Source organism: Syngnathus typhle, linkage group LG2 (assembly GCF_033458585.1).
Source record: "Syngnathus typhle isolate RoL2023-S1 ecotype Sweden linkage group LG2, RoL_Styp_1.0, whole genome shotgun sequence".
Classification (NCBI taxonomy): Eukaryota; Metazoa; Chordata; class Actinopteri; order Syngnathiformes; family Syngnathidae; genus Syngnathus; species Syngnathus typhle.
This window is the reverse complement of record NC_083739.1, coordinates 7493234-7513548: the sequence shown is the minus strand read 5'-3', so window position 1 is coordinate 7513548 and position 20315 is coordinate 7493234. Positions and strand designations below refer to the sequence as shown.

The window sequence follows — 20315 nt, the reverse complement described above, 5'->3', positions numbered from 1 at the left end:
TTCTCCCTCTGGCTCTTATAGGGCGACGGTAACCAATGATGAGTGGCGCTTCCCCTCAGCTCCACGCCCCCTCGCGTGGATCCAGTGATCCAGCGATCCAGCTCGGGCCTTTTCCGTGATCCACTTCGCACAGTCAAGCGACAAGCAACTCGCTGCAGTCTTGTCTGCCGTTATGGCGCCCCCTCCTGGTTGTAAGTGTAAAGGAAAAATGTAGACAGGTCCAACTCGACTGATAGGCCTTTTTTTGTGTTTCAGTGTGTGTCTGTGTTTTAAAATTGGTATTTAAAAAAAAGAAATCTTATTTTTTATTTTAGTGTACTTCTTGGAGTGTTTTTCATACAGAAATATACTGTAATTGTGGCTTTACTACTGCAGAAACATTGCACCAGTGTCGGTTCACGTAGTTCCATGGCGCTGCAGTATAATAAGTGCAATGGATAATACCGCTTCTTAATAATTAATCATTCTTGATTGCCAAGTTGCTAGGAGATTTCTGGCTAGAATTTTTATTGAGAAGTATTCCACACATTGCACGGCAGGCCACTTGCTTTTATCTGTCTGTCATCGTTTAATTGGATGGATGGATGGATGGATGGATGGATGGATGGATGGATGGATGGATGGATGGATGGATGGATGGGTGGATGACCAGACAAAGAGCATACTGTAATAAACATTACATGTCACTCCACAGTGCACATATAGAAAATTATATAATGTGTTGAAAATTTGAGGTAAGTGAAAAGATTTTACATATCATGGTAGACAGTTTTGACTATGCATATTAATTGAGCCAGTGATGTGCAAATAACAAATAAAACACTCCCGTGTTTGCTTGGCCTTGGCTGAATTGTGCTCTGAATTCAATAGCACATAACTCACAGTCCAAATGAGCTGCCTAGAATGTTTTAGACATGTTTTGTTCAGTTGGGCTTGAGCCCCCTGGCTGCTCTCCAGTGGAACCTTGAGACACGGGGATTGATTATGTTGTGCGAGCACACATGAATTGCTTTTAAGAGGTCTACATTTGAACCCAGGGGAGGTTCTGGCTGTTTCTTCAATGCAGCTTTGATTGTTTCCAGTGAGAATTCTTTCAATATGTGTGAACAACACATACAGCCAGTCATTTTCCAAAGAGCAACATACACATTTCCTATTAAAGGCTTGAGGTAAACAGGCTATATACATACAACACAAATAAAAAAACAGCAGTGTTTTATATCTTCTGCAACATCATCTTTGGACTTTTGGGGTGGCTAGTATTTTTTTTACTTCAATACAGCTCCACCCTGCAGGCTGTGAGGCTGGAGTCCCGTCTGTTGTGTGGAAACTGTGCCTGCAGGACAAAACACTGCCAGGGGAGTGGGGGACGGGGGATTTTACCCTTTCTGCTATCTGGTTGCCATCTCTCAACTACATTTGGCCTCATTTAAATTCTATCTGATACAATCGTGGAGCTTCACCACCTGGTTTAATGATCATCTCTATTGTTGCAGTCTCTCACGTTTCATAAAGTGACAAAATGGTCATTTATGAAAATATTTTCAACATGGACCACATTGTGTACTTTTAAATCAAATATTGAACAACAAAAAAGTGTAGAATGGTATGGAATTTTTGCGTTGCCTTTCTCTGGGTGCTGCAACTACTTCCCAAATTCTCAACATATTGATGTTGGGTTACCCATAAACTCTAAATCAAGGATACTTTCAAAGTGACTGGTTTGATATAAACGTGTGAAAAAGACTGATGTGCTCAAAATTGTCAAGGGTACTGATGTGCTCAAACTTTTCAAAGGGTAAATCATTTTTTCACCAGCTTGTCTCCACAAACCGGTTTGACAATGGGCTGCAATGTGACCTTTCAACTTTATGAGTTTATTTTCCAATAGTTTAATTTCCAAATTTAACCAATGAAAGTGCAATAAAAAAAGATTAACAACTGAGAAGTCTGATGCTGCTCATGATTAAGTGAAAATCTTTTATGATTTTTATCATTTCTTTTCTCTTTTGACCCTGTAGGCTTTAAAAGTGTGTATGTTGTGAATGTTTTCTCATCAGAGTGCCTTCAAGGTCACCAATACATTCACTGACAGTTTTAACAGTCACAAACAATTTTTCTTGTCGCATATCGCTGAGGATGGAATTAACCAAAATGAGATGATCTTTAGGTAACCTTGACAGCGCATCAACAGAAAATCTCCACAGGGACTCTCGGGACTACCTTTCATGTATAATAAAATATGTCAGTGTGTGTGGAACATCCTTGGAAAAAGATTTCTTTTTGTTTGATTATGCAGTTACACAAAACATGATGGGCAATCCTAAACACATCTATTTGACATGTTGGAATGAAAACAAATCACGTGATCTCCTGCAGCTGCATCTGGCGGATGTTTTTGGTCACAAGTGGATAATAAAGATATGTTCTCATTTTTGCACTTTAGCTATCTATACCTTTATCGCAATCCTCAGCTAAATGTAAAGAATTGTTGTGTTAAGAATTTTTTCTACAAAGATCTACAAACACAAAGTCGTTTAATATTAATGACTGCAAATCCCATGTGTGGTGAAACACCAAGATTAACAGATGCACAGACTCTGTTAAACGCAACAATAGCTCATAAAAAGCAACCTGGAAAGTTGCAAAAGACAAAATGAGGAGCAACTGGCTGTAGTGAGTGTCCATGTTATTCACCAATATTAAAATGACAAAGAGAAGCAATTGGAACTGCAATGGAGATAAACTGATAGTTAGCCTATCTTCCCCTTGGCTCTATGACAAATGAGTTGACCTACCATTGTCAGTTGGGATTCACACAGGCGTGCGCGCACACGTCCAGACAAAGAGAGCAGTAATTAGAATTTTTTTTTCCTTAGGAGTGAGGTCTCTTGATTAAAAAATAGGTTAAGATTTTAAAAATTGGTACATGTGTACCCCATGTTACATTTCTTTTGGTGCGAAATAAATATTTGTAGTTATAATCCCATTCACCAGCAAAACAAAGCAACTCTGAACTTTCCAATGACGAATAATCAGGGAATAGCATTTCACTTAAAACATCTTGCTCGCAAGATTTTCTAAAATGTTGTCATAAAAAAGGCTGAAGAATGAGTCACAAATAAATTCAAGCCAACTCTGACGTGATTTCAGCCTTTGGCTCAAAAAGGGCTTGAGGTGAGCGACGAGTCTAGGTCAGTGGGTCTGCCGCCCCTGAGTTATCTCTTGTCGACATGCATTCAATCAGCCGGTCGCTGACATTTACAGCTGGGCCACGCTTACACGCACACACACACAAACGCTTTTCACATCAACAACTAAAATTAAGGGCAGACTGTAAATAATAGCTTTTCCTGAAACCCAGAGACAGTCTTAATGGTTTGAGGTGTCTGGTATAAGTCATTTAAAAGGAAAGAATTGCACAAATTGTCTAAAGTGAGTTATGGCAAAAACAAACAGCAAAGGTCAGCGATACATTAATGCTTCCCTGCAGGCAACTTGGAGCCGTCTGATTGAATGGTCCATTTAATCCCGCTCTACCTGAACTACGACATATGAACGTAGAGGATAGAACCATTATGCTTCATGTTTATTTGGATTTTGTTGAGCAGTTTCCAACCGCACCCCCACACATACTGCAATTGTATTTATGCAGCTGTAGTGTCAAGGTTGCTTGGCGACAGCAATTGATGAAAGATAGGAAGGCAGAAATACTCCTTCAGACAGACTCAATTCATCTCTGTATTTTGATTTGTGAGCGCCAACTCTTCACTTCCTTGCAAAGTAATGGTGTCTGGTCCTCATACTTACAAAGGTATGTAGACTTTAGCGGCAGAGGAAATCATCTCCATAATCGCTTGATTACATGACCTGAATGGAATGTGGATTTTGCAAGCGTCACTGATCACGAGTGGGAAGATCCCTAAAAATTCCACTTGTTTTGAGAAGTGATACTCCTTCAAACATCCCTTGACCTCAAGTGTTCGTCCACTGAAGTCCAAGAGATGATCAGTCATCAAGAAAAAAGCAATTGGGCCAAATATAGGCATTTTCCATTCTTTGACCCGAATGTTGGATGTCCCTCAAAAGATTATCATGAGCAATTATCCTGTGATGCGGAGGGTTTTTTCCTCCCTGATATGCTTAAAAAATGGGGCAGAACTGACAATTGAAAATGTTCAACCCTGATTTATTATTATTATTATTATTATTATTATTATTATTATTATTATTATTATTATTATTATTATTATTATTATTATTATTATTATTATTATTATTATTATTATTATTATTATTATTATTATCATTATTATCATTATTATTATTATTATTATTATTACTGGTCATTATTATTATTACTGCTGCTTGCTTTAATTTTTACATATGAGTCATCTTAAAATACATCAGTCAAGAGAAACACAAGTATCTACAATTTTAAGGTTGTCAGTTGCTTCTCCACCCTTATTTTTTTGCTCCCCTCCAAGCTTACTAACGCATGACATTTTCTTTTAAACGAACCATTAGCTTCATATCCTCAACTCATTGTACTGAAGGGCGGCTAGGGCACGGCGCCACACAGAGAGGGGAAAGGCAATGACGCGTTCAAGTACAGTAAGTGTGCCAGTTGCCTTCCATCAGTCATTTGCTCAGTTCAGGCGTGGATGGATACACACTGATGTAATGAGGCACGTTGCGCGGTGTGTGTGTGTGTGCATCTGTTTAATAGGCTGAACGATGAATCATTCCGGGGATGACCCGATTCTTCAGGGAGGTATGAGTGTGTGTGTGTGTGTGTGTGATTTCTGCAGTTAATGACGCGTGAAACAATGTCTTCATTAGCATCTCTATGTGGACCACATGCAGGGACAATATTCATATCTGTCAGTTTGATTGCAGGAAGAATGAATGTCTGTACAATGATGAAACATACAAAGTTGATATCACGAGTGCGGGTGTGGATTCCAAAAAATCTGCCAGTGTTTTTTTTCCCCCCCTCTCACTCACTTTTGCAAGATAGGAAAATCTTTGAACAAAGAGCTTTTCATTCACACTCACATGCACAACTAGCGACAATGTTAATACCTTCAGTGAACTTAACATGCAGGATCTTGAAATTCAGGAGCATGAGGAAAAGATACAAACTCCACATGCTGTGATATGCAGAACTGGATCTAAATATGATTAAAGTATGGAAAAAAGCTTTCAGTATGACACAATAATTTATTATAAATACAACTGCAAAATCGTATATTCTGAATATGGTTGCATGTACAGCTCGGAAGCAACGTGACGAAGATGGAAATATTTCGCTGAGCTCAGTGTAAAGAAAAATTCTCACACGTGTAGGTGATTGAACCAGTAATCGCATTGCATGTACCAAAATATTATAACGGGAATGTACAATAGCATAATAGTATGTTATGTGAAATCAGTACCCAAGAAATTCCTGCAACTGCAGCAGAGGCTTGGTGGGCTGAGTTTAGAGGGGGGAAATGTCACTTGTCTCTTTTTCGGGGTCTGTCTCCACTTATGGAAGCGCCATAAACGTGGTAATGCTATGCAGATGGAGACATGGTGCCTGTGAGCGGGCTACATCGAAGGCGCAGAATGCTGAGAATGCCTTTCATCAAGGCTTTATGAAGAGGGCGGCCGCTTTGATGATTTCGCTGACATTTCCAGGAGACGTTAAAAAATTGAGCCTGGCTAATCAAATCATTGCTTGGTTCTCTTGGAGGCATGCTAGCATGCACTTCTAGGAGCATTAGTGGTTTTGGAGATAGACAGATGCCGCGTTTAAGTGCTTTTTGGAAGGAAATGAAGAGTGTGCCGTCTCCGAATGCACGTCTTGTCTGCACAATGCAACTGTGTACACTATATGAATCATGTGAGGTACGCAAGTGTAAAAAAAAAAAATTAAGTACAACATGCAAATGGCAATGCAAAAAGGAACAGACACTCACCAGCCATATTGAAATGCCATATAAGAGCTGCATCAAAATAATGGCCATATCCTACACATAATCACTTTCCTTGTTGGCTGACTCCTAAGAATTTACTAGCAACTTCCATCCATCCATTTTCTATACCCCACGGGGGTCACGGGTTACTAGCAACTTGTATATTCTTTTTTAAATTGAATATACATTGATTCAAATGACTAATGAAAATATCCATGCGGTTATTGAATGAAAGCAAATTCACAAATAAACATAAAAAACTATTGTTGAGTATGAACTACTTACAAGTACTATAGACATACTAGACATGTATGGCAAAACAAGCCCAAGTTTTCACATGTGTTCTGTGTTGCCTGCCAACACATGCTGTGTTTATTAATTCCAGCAGACAGCTCTGGGTAACACACTACTCTAAAATCTTTTCCCCCTCTTCATTTTATGTCTGTCATGAATCTTCACGGGGCGCAAAAGTTGACTTTATTTTTGGTATGTTTAGTTTTGTTATACCCTTGTTAACACGTCCACATACTTGGATGATAGTTAGGATAGGCATTTTGAAATATTACGTCGCCTGCACAGCTGATGCAGGAATGAATCCATTGCAGCTTAGACCAGGGTTTATTATTGAAGTAAGACCAGGGGGGAATGGACGAGCAGAACAGGAACAACAGGCGCAGACACAGACAGGAAGCAACAGTAGACACCAACAGGGAGAAACACACGGGCAGGGTTTAAATACTTGTGGGAGCGGGTGACAGTCAATACAATAATAAAATGGGTGTGGCTGAGGGTCCTATGGCACGGCACGGCACGGCACAGTTACACTTTAAATGTTTACCTTTCATAATTTTAAGTAATAACTGTCAAAATAATCACACCGCATATTACAGATGGATCGAGAACTAATCTACGTTTACTTGATGTGTTTTCAACAGCAAACTAATAAGGCCTGAATGAATTTCACCAAGAATGTAAACAGTTAAAAAAAAGCCTTCATTGTTTCAAAATGCGCGTTGGTCACCTCATGCAGGGAATGTCAAACGATTGACACAAATTGGATAGCGTTCTATGGACCGATCGACCCAAGTGCCCCTTGCCCCTCACCCATCCACCGATCCATTGATCTGTCCACCAATTCACCAGTTTGTATGTCTGTCCCTCCATTCATCTGTCCGTCTGTCTGTTCTTCCCCCACCCATCCACCGATCCATCCACCGACCCATCCATCCATCCGTCCGTCCGTCCATCCAATCTGCACCCATTCACACATTTATTGAAGTGTCTGGAGTGCTGCCTGACTGAAAATGATTTGTTTTCTCTTTAGGTGTGTTAGCCCCCTTCCCCCCTCTATTTCCAAGGCCATTTCTTCTTTCAGCCATCTGGCTCTAGAGGTAACAAAAGCCATGCTTGGCATGGATTTTGTACAGCAATTGTCCGGAAGACTCATGGAAAGTGAAAAAAATAAATAAAAGCACACTATGTCTCCTTTAACACCATAAGCCCTGGGAAATGAAAAAAAAAAAAAAAGGCGGTCTGCTGTTTCTGCAGCGAATAAAACACACTTAAGAGAGGCACTATTGTAAGCTTTAATCTATTCAGAAAGCACAATTCCACTTCCTGCATAATGAGGGTGAATGGAAAAGGTGTGATGGAGGAGCAGCATTTGGGGCTCTCAGCTTGTTGACCCAGCGTTGCTATGCCATCTCTCAGCCACAGGCAGGTTTTCATTGTGAGTGCTATTGTTCCAATTGCCGAGACTGTGAGAGTTGAAATTATGGGGCGGTCACAAAGAGTCACTGATTGTACCTGTCACACAAATAATATGAAAATATAATGGTAGAGTATACTGCATAGCATTTCTTGGGGTTGCTTTTAATATTCCTAGAGTATACAAGCCACCAATGTCTTTCATGAACGCTACTGCAAAAAAAGGAACTTGCCTCCTGATGGATGTTTTCAATGTACAAGAGCTCCTTGCCACTGCAACCTATTCCACTTGGTTGTCATGGAAACCTACCATAGTTCGTGTGTGAATGTGTATGTATGTGTGTGCTTGTGTCTGAAGATGAGTGATTGTCTGTAGTTGTGAGTATGATGGCAATGGGTTTCATTTTACTTAATGACTCAATTACGTGGTGGGAGATGCATAAAAAGGGGATAGCCCTATGACTGTGATAATAATTATATATATTGAGACAGAAAAAAGAAAGAAAAGCCTCATACTGCCACCTACTGCTTAATTTTGGATTTACTTACTCCAACGTACTCTCAAGCAGGGATTGTTAACCGGTGGTCCTCGGCCCTCTCGTGGTCTCTGGCGGTATGGCAGGTGGTCTGCAAAATTGGATATGGAAAATAATTGTAAGGTATTAAAAAAAAAAATTGATTTATTATTGGGACTTGATTTATTTTCCAGCTAATTTTCTGAATAATCAACTGACTTTTTCTTGCCCTCCTGAGAGTTAAGATCAGGGGATGTCGAGAATAATTGTCAACTTGTCTGTGATTAAGGGCTATATAAATAAAATTGACTTGACGTGTTAGTAAATAGTACAAAAAGTACAAACTCAAATGACCTGTGCATTGTGTTGAGCATCAATTAGACACGACATTCAGGAGTAATTGCCACTAATAAAGGAGGAATAAAGATTTATGCATGTACCTTTTACATGCATGGAAACAATCTATGTGTACCGTGCACCTCTTGAATCCAAATGATTGCAAATGCACGGTCAAATTACACAGTAAAGATGCATGGCAAACAGGTCGTTCAAACCTCATGCCGATTTTGCATGAGGAGGTTGTGTGCATCACCCGCTTTAAATTAAGGGCAAATTAATAATTTTACACACATTTGTTACATTTGTTTATTTGGTTCTCTAATGTGCGGCGTTTCACTTCAATTAACGTCTGTTTGTCAAATGCCAATTAAACAAACTGAACTTGGAACTCCAACAGTTAAAGTGATTTGGCAGTACAACTCCGTCACCCGGTGGCCAAAGACGGTAATTGCACGTCTTTTGCAATTTGGCAAACGTGTCCTCTATTCTTGTATAAATAATCAAGACACTGATATTTTGAAGGTTACTTCCCCAAGCATTTGAGAATGACATTCCTAGGGGTTTTCAATAGATTCCCTTGGTGCAGCTATGCTGTAAACCATTCAGTGACAATGATTAATTTTGTTGTTTTCAAAATAAGACAAACCTCAGCTCATTATCTACCTAGTTCATGTTGCTCTGCTTGTTTTATGTACAGCCAAGTTGCACTGCGTGTTAGTATAAATTGTAAATACAGTAAATATTCCCCAGCCTCTAAAAGCATATCTGCCAAATTGCTCCCATGAGTACCAATTAGTTTACAAAATGTTGCACTAGGACAACACCAAAATGCGACTGTGCCGTTATTGCCAATAGCAATTACCATTGAATAACAATAAAAACCTGGTATTTCATCTTGACTTTCCAATGGGAGTGAATTGCACAGTATAAAGGGGAACAGTTTGGAAAACAGATGGAATTTTCTTCCACAGAGGACTTTAATGGATGCAAAAGTGTTTGCTTTGAAGGGCATCGGAGTATTATTTATTATTTAAAATGTTCATACAAAACGTTTCTGTAAACGTTAGCAAGTGCAGTCATTCTTCATTACCGTTCCATGCGTTGGTCAAATATTAAAAATAAAGTCTCAACTTGTGGAGTGAAAACGTTTATTATTTTAAACAACCACAAAAAACACAACAGTGAGTGAAACAAACAAGAATTCCCCTCACTCTCCCAAAAAAGCCACGTACCTAAACGCTTGCATTTTTCGTGTGCATATAATCATTTGAATTTAAAACAATCAAACTGTGCTGGTTGAGTGCAATAAAGGTCATCCTTAAAATATAAATCTAGGTTACAGGCATTCAACACCAATCAGATCTTCAGTGCAAATGCAACACTGACTTGAAGTAGACATACACTCGGGTGTTGAATGTTTGGGCTCAAATGGATAATTGCTCCAATCACGAGTGTTAAATCTTACTTTTTACAAGTTGCTTAATTTGGCTTGACCTGTTCATTAAAAAAAAAAAAAAAAGCACTGCAATCTTTCAAAATGGTGGATAAAGCTCTACATTCTTCACAAAAATGTACAATTGTGAACAGCAACAGTGAATACCTCATGATTTACCTTGTGAATAAGGTTGTGAATTAAGATGGAGTCAAAATCTGATTTACAAACACACTGTAACCTGCACAGACCTGTTGGCTAAATCGAGGGGGGGTAAGTAACAAGAAAACATTCACTGTTCAAACCATTATACTGATGTAGGTTTGGGAGATGTTGAAACACTCCAAAGTGAGGCAGCAGAGGCTGGAGGTTCAACAACATGGTGGCTGCACCAAAAACTAAGCAGCTCCGAGCTGTTTTGATCACACAGCTCCCCCTGAAGTCTGGGTGAGTGACTCCTGGGTTAAAAATGGGCCCGCGGGCTGCTGTGGTAACGCAAAGTGTCTGGTTGAGCCACGGCACAGGTAGAGAGGAGCGAGGCTGGCTTTAGCACAGCCAGGGCTGACGCTGCGTCAATTCACCCTTTTTGCAGACTTGTGCCAGGAGATTTTGAGAGTCTGTCTCGCTGGTTTCCTCCCGAGGACAGCCGCTCACTGCTGACAAACACACAACAGAATCAGCGACACGGCTAGAAAAGAAAACAACTGTCACGGATCGAGAGAAGCAGTAGACAGCACCAGGGGAGGCTTCAATAAACTGCCGCTGTCAGCTTCAAATGCGTGCGGAATGAGCAATCGCAGCAGTACTTGATTACGTATTCAAAACGTGCGCAAATGAAAATCTGAAAAAAAGCATCTGCTCCGCTCTAAGCATGAACGTGCAGCCCACTGGGCTACAAGCAGGCAGCCTCCTTGATTGCATTAGCAAAATTTTTGACAAGCACACCTCAAAAGAGTACAAAATATATTTGAGGGAATGACATGCTATTTGAAATGATCAGCACAACTTCATTTGGTGCAAATATGTAAGGGGCTGCAGGTTACATTGCAATTTTTTCCAGGTTGTCTATTTGACTACTTACGTGCACATAGCTTTTCAACAAGTATACAGGGAGCTGCTCTGGACACAATTTTGGAAGAATAAATAAATACAAATGAGGGGGAGTATTTCAATACTGGCTGTTTAATTGCTAATGACACCCAACAGTTATTTTGATGTCCTTGACATTATGTTTCATTCTTATTTAGCAAACTAACAAAAGTTTCAGTGAGGTAAGATTAGGTCAATTATCTGCAAAGAATAATTGCAGTGTTAAATCAACTGGAGCCTCCCTCTGGATTTCAGATTACCTGCTTCACCTACACTGTGATCTGAAGGTAAAGATTTTCTGCCCGCCTTCCTTCCATGCCCACTGCGCCAAACTCCCAGTGGACCCTGGCGAGAAAGGGGTTCTTGTTATCGGATATTAGCGGGAGGCAAGTGTTGGAATACACGAAAACATCTGTCTGACAATCAGTACGGCTCAGATAGTTAAACAATAAATAAGAGTCAATTAGTATACCTGATGTTTGGTCATCATATGTGCGGTGTGGATGAGCGGCTTGTACTGCAGAGGCTGGCCCAAGAGAGAGTAGTGGGCTTCACCTAGACGTGCCCACAAAAATTAATGACGTGAGTTTTTACAACATTCTTCATTTGGGCCCTCTTTTCAATTGTCGTGTACAATAGACAATTTTTATTTATTTAACTGCAGGGCTGAACTATTTATTACATGTAGGGCTTTATTTGTACACAGGTATTTTCATTTTAATCAATTTGTTAAATGGTTACAGAAATAATAATTTCAAAATAGTAGTTTGTAGGGTGGGCACAGTGGTGCTTGTGACCAACAAGTTTACGTTTCAGTTGTTCTAGGTTTGAGTATTTAATTTCAACTCAAAATTACTCCGTTTCCACTCTGTCAAGCCCTATTTGATACATTGAGGTCGCCATTCTGTAGTGCTCATGTGATTATTTATGCATAATAAATGTGATCATGTCTATTGAAGTCCAAATTAATTTCTTGCGTCTGTTAAAAAAAAAAAATGTTGAAGAATATAATCCCAATATTAAATGGCAATTTAACATCTTGGTATATTTACTGACCGGGTCCAGTGTGACAGAAGTCTGTAGGGAGCTGCAGTTGTTGCTGGTGAGCCATGACGGGGATGGACGAGATGCCTTTCATGTTGGGCGATGGTCCCGATGAGGACGCGAGCATCGGGGATGAGGGCAGGCTGCTCTACATGCAATAGACCAGTGGTGCAGTCAGGAACAATAGGGAAAACCACAAACACTTTCATTCAAAAACAAACAAATGCCTTACTGCATCCACCGCTCTACACCACTAATGTATCATTACTCGTAAATGGTTTTATTATGTCTTATTATTATATTATGTCTCCCGGCTGGCCTGGCAATGCGCCTTGGTATTGCTCGAGCTGAAAGAAGTGGCTGGGGAGAGCGAACTATGGGGTTTTCTGCTAAAGCTAAAGACGCGAATCCGGATAAGCGGTCGAGAATTAATGGCTGGATGGAATATTATTTGCCGAATGCCATTAGAAACCAAGTGCTTGCGTCAACCAAGCCTGCAACGGGCACACACACACAGTTTCCTTTTTTTTTTTTTTAAAACCAGATTTTATATTCACCTCTCTGTGCCTTCATGAATCCTCAGAGTGGAACAACATTTTTCCGTCCTCTCATTGGTTCAGCTTTGTTTATCCCCTGACTGGTCCAGATTTTACAGGGGACGACAGTGTTGGATATGATTAAAAATTCATTTTCATGGCGCACATTTCAAGGAAAGAAAAAAAGCTTTTATCAGGCTAGGTTAACCAACATTGTTGCTGGCTGATTATTTCAACACAAATGGATTTTTGGGCCACTTTCAGAGCAGTATGTATGAGGGAACAGTTAGCTTACATCGACAGGGCGGCGCAAAGAAAAGTAGTCTGCTGCATTCAAATATTTTTATATTAATATTTATTATAAACTTCTATAATGGAGTGCATCGGTTTTGGAGTTGATATAGTTTGGCTTTTTTATTAATGGTATTTATCTACAAATACACAAAATCCTTCTTTTTAATGCCACGCATTGTTAGTAATTGTATATTATTTTGTGATAGTAATGTGTTATTAAGATGTGGATTAGGTCACTTAAGTCTTCATGTTCACTGTTGGCTGATATTTTTCAAATACTACCTTAAAACATAATTATTATACAGAGTAGTTTACAAACACAAGGTAAAGTCTGGGTCATTGAGCCAAAATTCAATTTGGATCATACCATTTTTTTTTACGAGTACCGTAATTTTCGTACTATAAGTCGCGTTTTTTTTTCATAGTTTGGGTGGGGGGGCGACTTATATACATATATATGTTTTTTTTTTCACATTTTTGGGCATCTTATGGCTGGTGCGACTTATACTCCGGTGCGACTTCTAGTCCGAAAATTACGGTATGCATTTTTCTACAAGGGTGTGTATTTTCCTGCTGCTGATGCACTCACACAGCATTTGTACCTGCAGGTTGTCAGACGGCAGCGGGTGATCAGTTGCTCGGCGGCTACGGTGGTGCTCGGGGCCCAGGTGTTTGTGAGTGGGTTGCTTTTGTTGGCAGGGGGAGGACGCCTGGGGCTGCTGGCAGGGGGGAGCTGCCATTTGCAGCATCATCATACTGCTGCCGGGGGCCGGCGGCAACAACCCTGCACACGATTAAAAGGAACGCGAAAAAAACAGGCGGTTGGTACAAATTTGTGCTGGGGAAAAAAAAATGCAAATCAGCTCAAGCAGTCATGATACAATTCAATTCGGTGTGGCTGGTAAGCAGATTTTCAGCACGTTTACCAATTTTTATTAACGCAGCTCATCACACAACCTCATTAATGCATTTAGACTGAGTGTATTTGTTTGTGCAAATGTGTGTTTGCTCAAAAGCTCTTTTCCAGCAGTTTGGTTCACCTACACACCCTATCCGTGAAAACAACACTATTAGCTGCTCGGCAATTAGATTTTAAGTGCCTCGATTATAAAGGCACATCCATAGGGGCTATAATTGAGTCGTTCTCTTCCTGCTAAATCTTCTGTGATGATCCGGAAGATCCAATTACCTAATTAGTTTGAGCTACGTGAATGTGACTGATGGGAATGGAGGAGGGGTGGGGGGGGGGCAATTAAAATAAGGGGAGGCTCCTTCTGCTGCGCCGCCATCAAAAACACTTCATCCTTCGATTCAAATCTTTAAATATTATGTTGACACATGTTTTAACAGGTAAAAATCCAATTTCAGAAGCCAATGTTTATATCAATTAATCAAATCAACAAAAAAAGAGACGAGAGATTACAGACGTAAAGCGGTCAACCTAAGATGTTCACGCTTCCTGTTAAATTGAAAATCTGCATATTTACTTAATAGTGGTTTTTAAATTTTAGTCTACCATGTATTTATTATAAAAAAAAATAAAAACATGGCATTTACTCACTCAGCATCGTAGATCTACTCAAAAAATTAGCTGTTAAAACTTTGAAATTATGTTCCCATTTCAATGTTTTATTTGGGTGTGCATTTTTTTCTTTTTTTTTCTATCTGCAATATCAAACATGTAAGCTGTGTCTTTATATTATAATGTAATTGGAAATCACATTAGTACAATAAAAAAATAAAAACTTCCGATAATTCTCTCTGCCGCCCGTGGACTACAGTACTCTGAGTGTGTGAGTTGAGCAAGTATGCCTTTCTCCCATTTATTTCCAAGTACCCTATCTTATTGTGAACACACAAGTTAGGGTGTTTGAGTGCGCACACCGGCTCTCCGTTTTTGCTGCACTCTGAATTTCCCAAATTTGAGTAACTCATTGAATTTCTAAACGGCCGTGCTCCGAGCATATTATGTGAACGCACCATTAATTTGGTCATGTAAAAACGGAACGGTCATTTTTAATATGGCGCTGTCCTTAGGTTGATAAATTATGTTGAACTCTTCCTGAAAACGTTAAGCAGAATACCAGGTTTTTACTCTTGCTATAATGCATTCTTTTAAAAAAGAAAATCCTTTGAGTTGACATCCGCTTTAAAATTCGGATTATTCCCATGCCTGAAGGAGCCAATTAAGAGTTTTTACTGGAGATGCTTGAGGTGAGGCTGCCACGTGACCTTCATCTGACCTCACTCCTGTTGGATTGAAATAATAGCTCCCACCACTCAACATTCACACATGCATAATAAAGGACATTTGAGAGGAAACACTTATTTCGCTGAGATTCATCATGTCTTCATAACATTAAAAGATTCTTTTGTTCAGACGACAACGAGAACAAAAGAATCTGTTTATAGAAAACACACCTGAGCCTTTGTGGGCCACATGGATAAACCTTCATATTAATCTTATTTGTCTGACTTACAATATGCACATTTATCATGAAATCATTGTTTTTCTTGTCTGCAATGTAGTATTTTATTACAAACATAATACACAGTACGTAAGAAATACATTTGTTGTTGATTTGATGGTGTCAATGTAACGGATTTACTGGGGGCTTCTTTACTTCTTGCTACAGCATCATTGTCATTAACGCAAACAACAACAACACTCCATTGTTCATGTGTAATATGTGGTGTTAAATTGAGTCTTGTGTCAGGTACGCATCCATTATACAAACTCGTTTGAGATCATTTTATTATTGGCGTCTAGATTATGGCTGTGAAGAAAAACTGCGGTTAATCAGAGAAAATTGAGCACAGTGGGGGGGGGGGCTGCACAGAGGCAGATCCAAACAGTAAATAGAACTTATTTTCTGGTATATTGGTAAGACATGTCTTCCTTTATGATACATCAATGCGATGAAATGTATGTAATGAGACGTGACTTTGTCATTTGTCGTAATGCAACTAATGACTGCTTTTAGATACAAGTACTGACCTGTGTTCTGCTGGGCAACACAGGAAGATGAGTTCTGAGGGAAATTGAGCTGCTCCATCATTGGGGAGGGCAGAAAACTCACAGTGGAACTGCGAAGAAAGGTACTTTCAGGCAAATATCTTCACCACCACCATCATTTCAAATTGACCCGAAATATATGTTGAGGACATGTCAGATTTGTGCGGAAGGGGGGGATAGTTACATTAAATATATGCCCCTTCATCAATTCAAAAATGTCTAACAGAGTTGATCTCGTCTCGTAAATATGTTGAAGCAACCTGGCACCCATAAGGAGGAGTTGTGCGAGCTCAACATTACAGCTGGTGTATTAAATTTGAAAGTGAACGTAAATCTCTCTGCAAAGCAGGCGCTCGGCTCTGTAAGCAGCCCGCCTGTGGGGACTTGTGTACAGCTGGCGAAACACAGACTGCAGGTGGACAGGCAGCCCTTGTGGGAGAAGCGGCGGAGCGCTTCCGATGCTACCGCATAAATCATTCCTGCCCAGCGAAAAAACGGTCTCATTTCACACCTGAAACAATGACAATGTGACCTATCCGAGAACGCCCGGGCTTTCTTTGCTTCGGTCCCTCGCTGTCTTTGGTTTGCCACAGATACTGTACAGCCTCGTGTAATGCTCCCAGAGGCACTACAATCACCAATTTCCAGACTGATTGGATCCGTAGAGGCAGAAACTAATTACGTGGTTTGCGTTCTGTGAACTACTTCTATCAATCTGTTATAACGAGAGCCTGGCGGACCGCACCGCACCGCACGACTCCACGAAAGCGCAGCCAGGATGAAAAAATGGCCAAAAAGCAATTAATTGCAAAAGGACCCTCAGTCGACAATTATCAGTTGCACAAAGGCGCGGCTCACAGAGTATTGAGGTAATACCATCTTGAAGACCTGTGCTCACATGGTGCTTTGGGGATTCATCAAATAAGAAGCACCTTCACGAGTAAGGCGCAGTGTTACCTGCATATGTTACCAGCAAAAACATAATTTGACCTATTAAAAGATCAACATGGTGCTTTGAGGATTCATCTAATAGGAAGCACATTCACAAACAAGGCGCAGCAAAAAACTTTTGAAATCCTGACAAATCAAAGCACACAAATTGACCTATTAAAAGATCAACTCGAACATGCATTAATTATTTCTAAATTAGTATTTTGGATTGAACTGGATTCACATTGTAAATTAGGGCAATTGCTTCAAAAAGAAAGTGCATGTGCACGAGTATTTAGATGCTACCTCATGGTAGTGTGCTGGTTCGGAGCAGCGAGAAGGCTGTAGCAGGGCTGGACACCAGCGACTGCTACCGCACCTTGTCCTGGCGGGCATGACGAAACCAACATTGGCCCCGTATGCTGTGGCAAGGACACCTGCGATGGAGCAATGAAATAGCAACTAAGGCTATACAATATATCGAAAAGATAAAATTATCACCATCTTGGCCTATGCAATATGCATATTGCACACTGAAAGAAAAATAATTATTTTATTAGATAATACATCACAAAATTGATACAGCTAAATTCAACAAATCATATTTTTGGTTCCTCACTTTCTGCGCATTCACCAGTAAATCCATTTTGATTTAATTCATTTGATACATTTTAGTTTAGCTCCAAACAATGCATCTACACAGACAGGCCACAAAATTATATTGGCAGATTGTCAAAATAGTCGATTAAAAGACTCCGACAGTATGAATCAACTGAACATCAATATCTTTGTAAAGGCAGAATTGTTTTGTTTAGCCTTTGCATTTTATGTCATTTTCTAAGCAGCCATATAATGTGCCTGACCATACATACCTGATAAGACTGCATTGGAGAGTACTGGACCATCATGCCTTGCATCTGACTGCTAATGCTGCTTTGCTGGACACCAGTGAGAGCAATGTTGAGTGTTGGCTGCATGCCCACTATAGTCTGGTAAGATGCTGGGCTTGACATCACAGGCTGGTGCACTGACAAAAGAAAAGCAAAGCACTCAGGCCACACCACAACAAGCGGACAGAGCAGTGGAGTCAAATTGGGGATTGAAATGCTTGGCCACAAAGACCGGACTCCGGTTAATAGGGTCTTTTCGGGATAAATAACCGCCAACAAGAAGCATGCAGTGCATCAGCAGGGAGACAAAAAACAGACGGGGACTCGAGCTGTTACAGCAGAGCAAGGTGGAGGCACTTGGGGTAAATGAGAAAGTCGATATATCTGATTTAGCCCGCAGGGGCCTGAAACAGCAACATGAGTGACCAAATGAATGTTGCGAGGAATAAAGCCCAAACAAACATCAATTTCTTATTAACGCCAAAAACACCTAGGCGATCAGACTAGCAGGGCCATATTCCCAAATGGCATGAAATGGTGGCGCCGGCTCCTGGCTGGAGGGGCACACTGTCAAGGTGACAAGGCAAGACATTTGAAAATTCAGTCCCTGGTGACACACGTGAGGTGCTGCGAGCGACAAAAGAGAGGGCATGCTTTTGTGAAGGTGTCTGCAGTAGGCCGCCTGGGAGAAAGACACAATGAAACAATGAAAGCACCCCATGGAGCAAGGCGCTAGCTATTTTTATCCACCCACCTCTCCTACTTTCCCTCACAAACCGAGCATGAAATGACCGCAATCTTAAATGCACCAGATTTATTCCATTTCAGCAGGCAGCAAGATGATTGTGATTCCTCAGACGCAGATAATGACTGAATTTCTCCTGACTGTTTTTGATTGACGCCAGTTTGTCGGGATTAAATCCTTCCAACTAATCTGAGTATAAAATTGATTTTGCCCTTCCATTGTCTATTTATGACAAACCATCAACGGCTTTGGCCTGCAGGTGAAAACTGAGGGGCTGAAAAAGAGACCGGTTCACTGTGAGATTCATAGAGGCCTCTCAGACAGCGTCCCGGCCCCGCATCCCGCCTCTCATCAGTATTCCTCTTTGATCTGATAATGAGGCCGAGAAAGGAAGTAAAGAGTCGATTTTAAACAAATGCTAAGATATTCAAGGAGATTCTACTCTACCCTGTTCTGTGCCTGCTTCAGCACCTCCAATTTGCAGTGCACGCTTTTCCTTTAAGTTAATTAGGGACAGTGGGGGACACGCGTTATTATTCACTTAGAAATAATTGATGTCCTTTGCTGTGGTATGGCATCTAAATTTGTCCAACTACTGAACCCAACTAGGGAAACACTGCAGGAGACGTATACAGACTGCAAGAGTGCACATTTGGTTTTATGTTTGAGGTGGCCGCAGTGAGGTGACAAGAGAAGAAGCAAACAGGTAAGACCCTGCTGAGTAATCTGGACTCAGAAATACACGGAGGGTGGGAGGATGGAGCAACCCTGTGCCCTTTCCCAAGGTGAACTGTGGCATGTGGATGATCTTGCTTCTGTATGAAAAAGCTAGAAGAGACTCTTCAACAACACGCCTTTGCTTTTCACAGCATGACACCAAAGCAATCAAGGTAAGCGCTGTTGCTTCACATCAAAACCTGCAGACCTGGTTCATTTTGTGTTCATGTGTATCAAAGCAAGCTCGACAAGAACGTCAAGGGCAACAAACCATTAATTGTGAGAGTTGTACCTTGCTGCTGGGCCAAGGTTTGGCTGTGAGGGCTGTTATGCGGCGAATGGTTTACAGGCGGACGGTAATGCTGCTGCTGCTGCTGCTGGCTGGAGCAGTGAGGATGCTGGGTGGATGAGCAGTAGCATGTGGATATCTGCAGAAGCACAAAACAAATTCAAACATCAAAAGGAAAGAACAAGTGGAATTGAGCGATGCACAACTGCTGAGCTACCTGCTGGACTGGCTGATGAATGAAGGTGTGCTGCTGGTTCAGAGTGGACCCAGGACAAGCTGCATAACCAGTCATGCTGCTGGGGTAGCTGTGGTGGGGTCCAGGCTGGCCTTGGAGCATCCCTGGGTGCCCCCCTGTGGGTCCTGCGACCATGTAGTTAGAAACTTGCTGGTGTGCTCCATGCAACACTACAGGGGCAGGATGGTGGTACACTGCTGTATAATGGCGGGGGTCTGCGGCCGGCGCTCCACCGTTGCTGGGGGGCTGCTGTGCCAGAGTCATGTGACTGAATTGGTTGTTGAGCATTTCAGGCTGGAGAAGAGATTTCAAAACAGCTTACTTGAATTATTGATGTGGATCAATACAGCTTTACCAATTAAGACTTTAATTTAAGATAACTGATAAAGTAAGAAGGGTAAAATAGTTTTGGATGTAGTTTAAATATAACCTCCTGTCCGTACACAGAAGGAGCCAAAAAGTGGATTTCATCAATCCATACCAATACCCCAACTTATGTTGTTGTAAAAGTAATGTTTTCCGTCATGTATTATTCAACACTAACATCTGGTGATGAATTAAATATTAATGGAGATTT

General features: G+C 40.8%; 1 protein-coding gene across 9 annotated transcripts in view; it reads right to left on the bottom strand.

Annotated features, from left to right (window-relative positions):
* Positions 1-9652: 9652 nt before the first annotated feature.
* The window catches only part of LOC133146562 (R3H domain-containing protein 1-like), a 32131-nt gene continuing 21468 nt past the window's right edge, over positions 9653-20315 (bottom strand). For 4 of the 9 annotated variants that reach the window (XM_061270420.1, XM_061270437.1, XM_061270442.1 and 1 more), the window contains 10 exons: positions 19721-20032; positions 19507-19642; positions 17735-17889; positions 17169-17299; positions 15915-16003; positions 13519-13700; positions 12099-12234; positions 11515-11597; positions 11303-11387; positions 9653-10609 (listed from right to left, as the gene is read on the bottom strand). In XM_061270420.1, coding sequence (XP_061126404.1) covers positions 10500-10609; positions 11303-11387; positions 11515-11597; positions 12099-12234; positions 13519-13700; positions 15915-16003; positions 17169-17299; positions 17735-17889; positions 19507-19642; positions 19721-20032 — 1419 coding nt within the window. In that variant the 3' untranslated portion in view covers positions 9653-10499. Of the gene's footprint in view, positions 10610-11302; positions 11388-11514; positions 11598-12098; positions 12235-12643; positions 12724-13505; positions 13701-15914; positions 16004-17168; positions 17300-17734; positions 17890-19506; positions 19643-19720; positions 20033-20315 lie in introns of those variants that run through there. The other 5 variants (XM_061270427.1, XM_061270452.1, XR_009711389.1 and 2 more) reach the window with 5 other exon arrangements.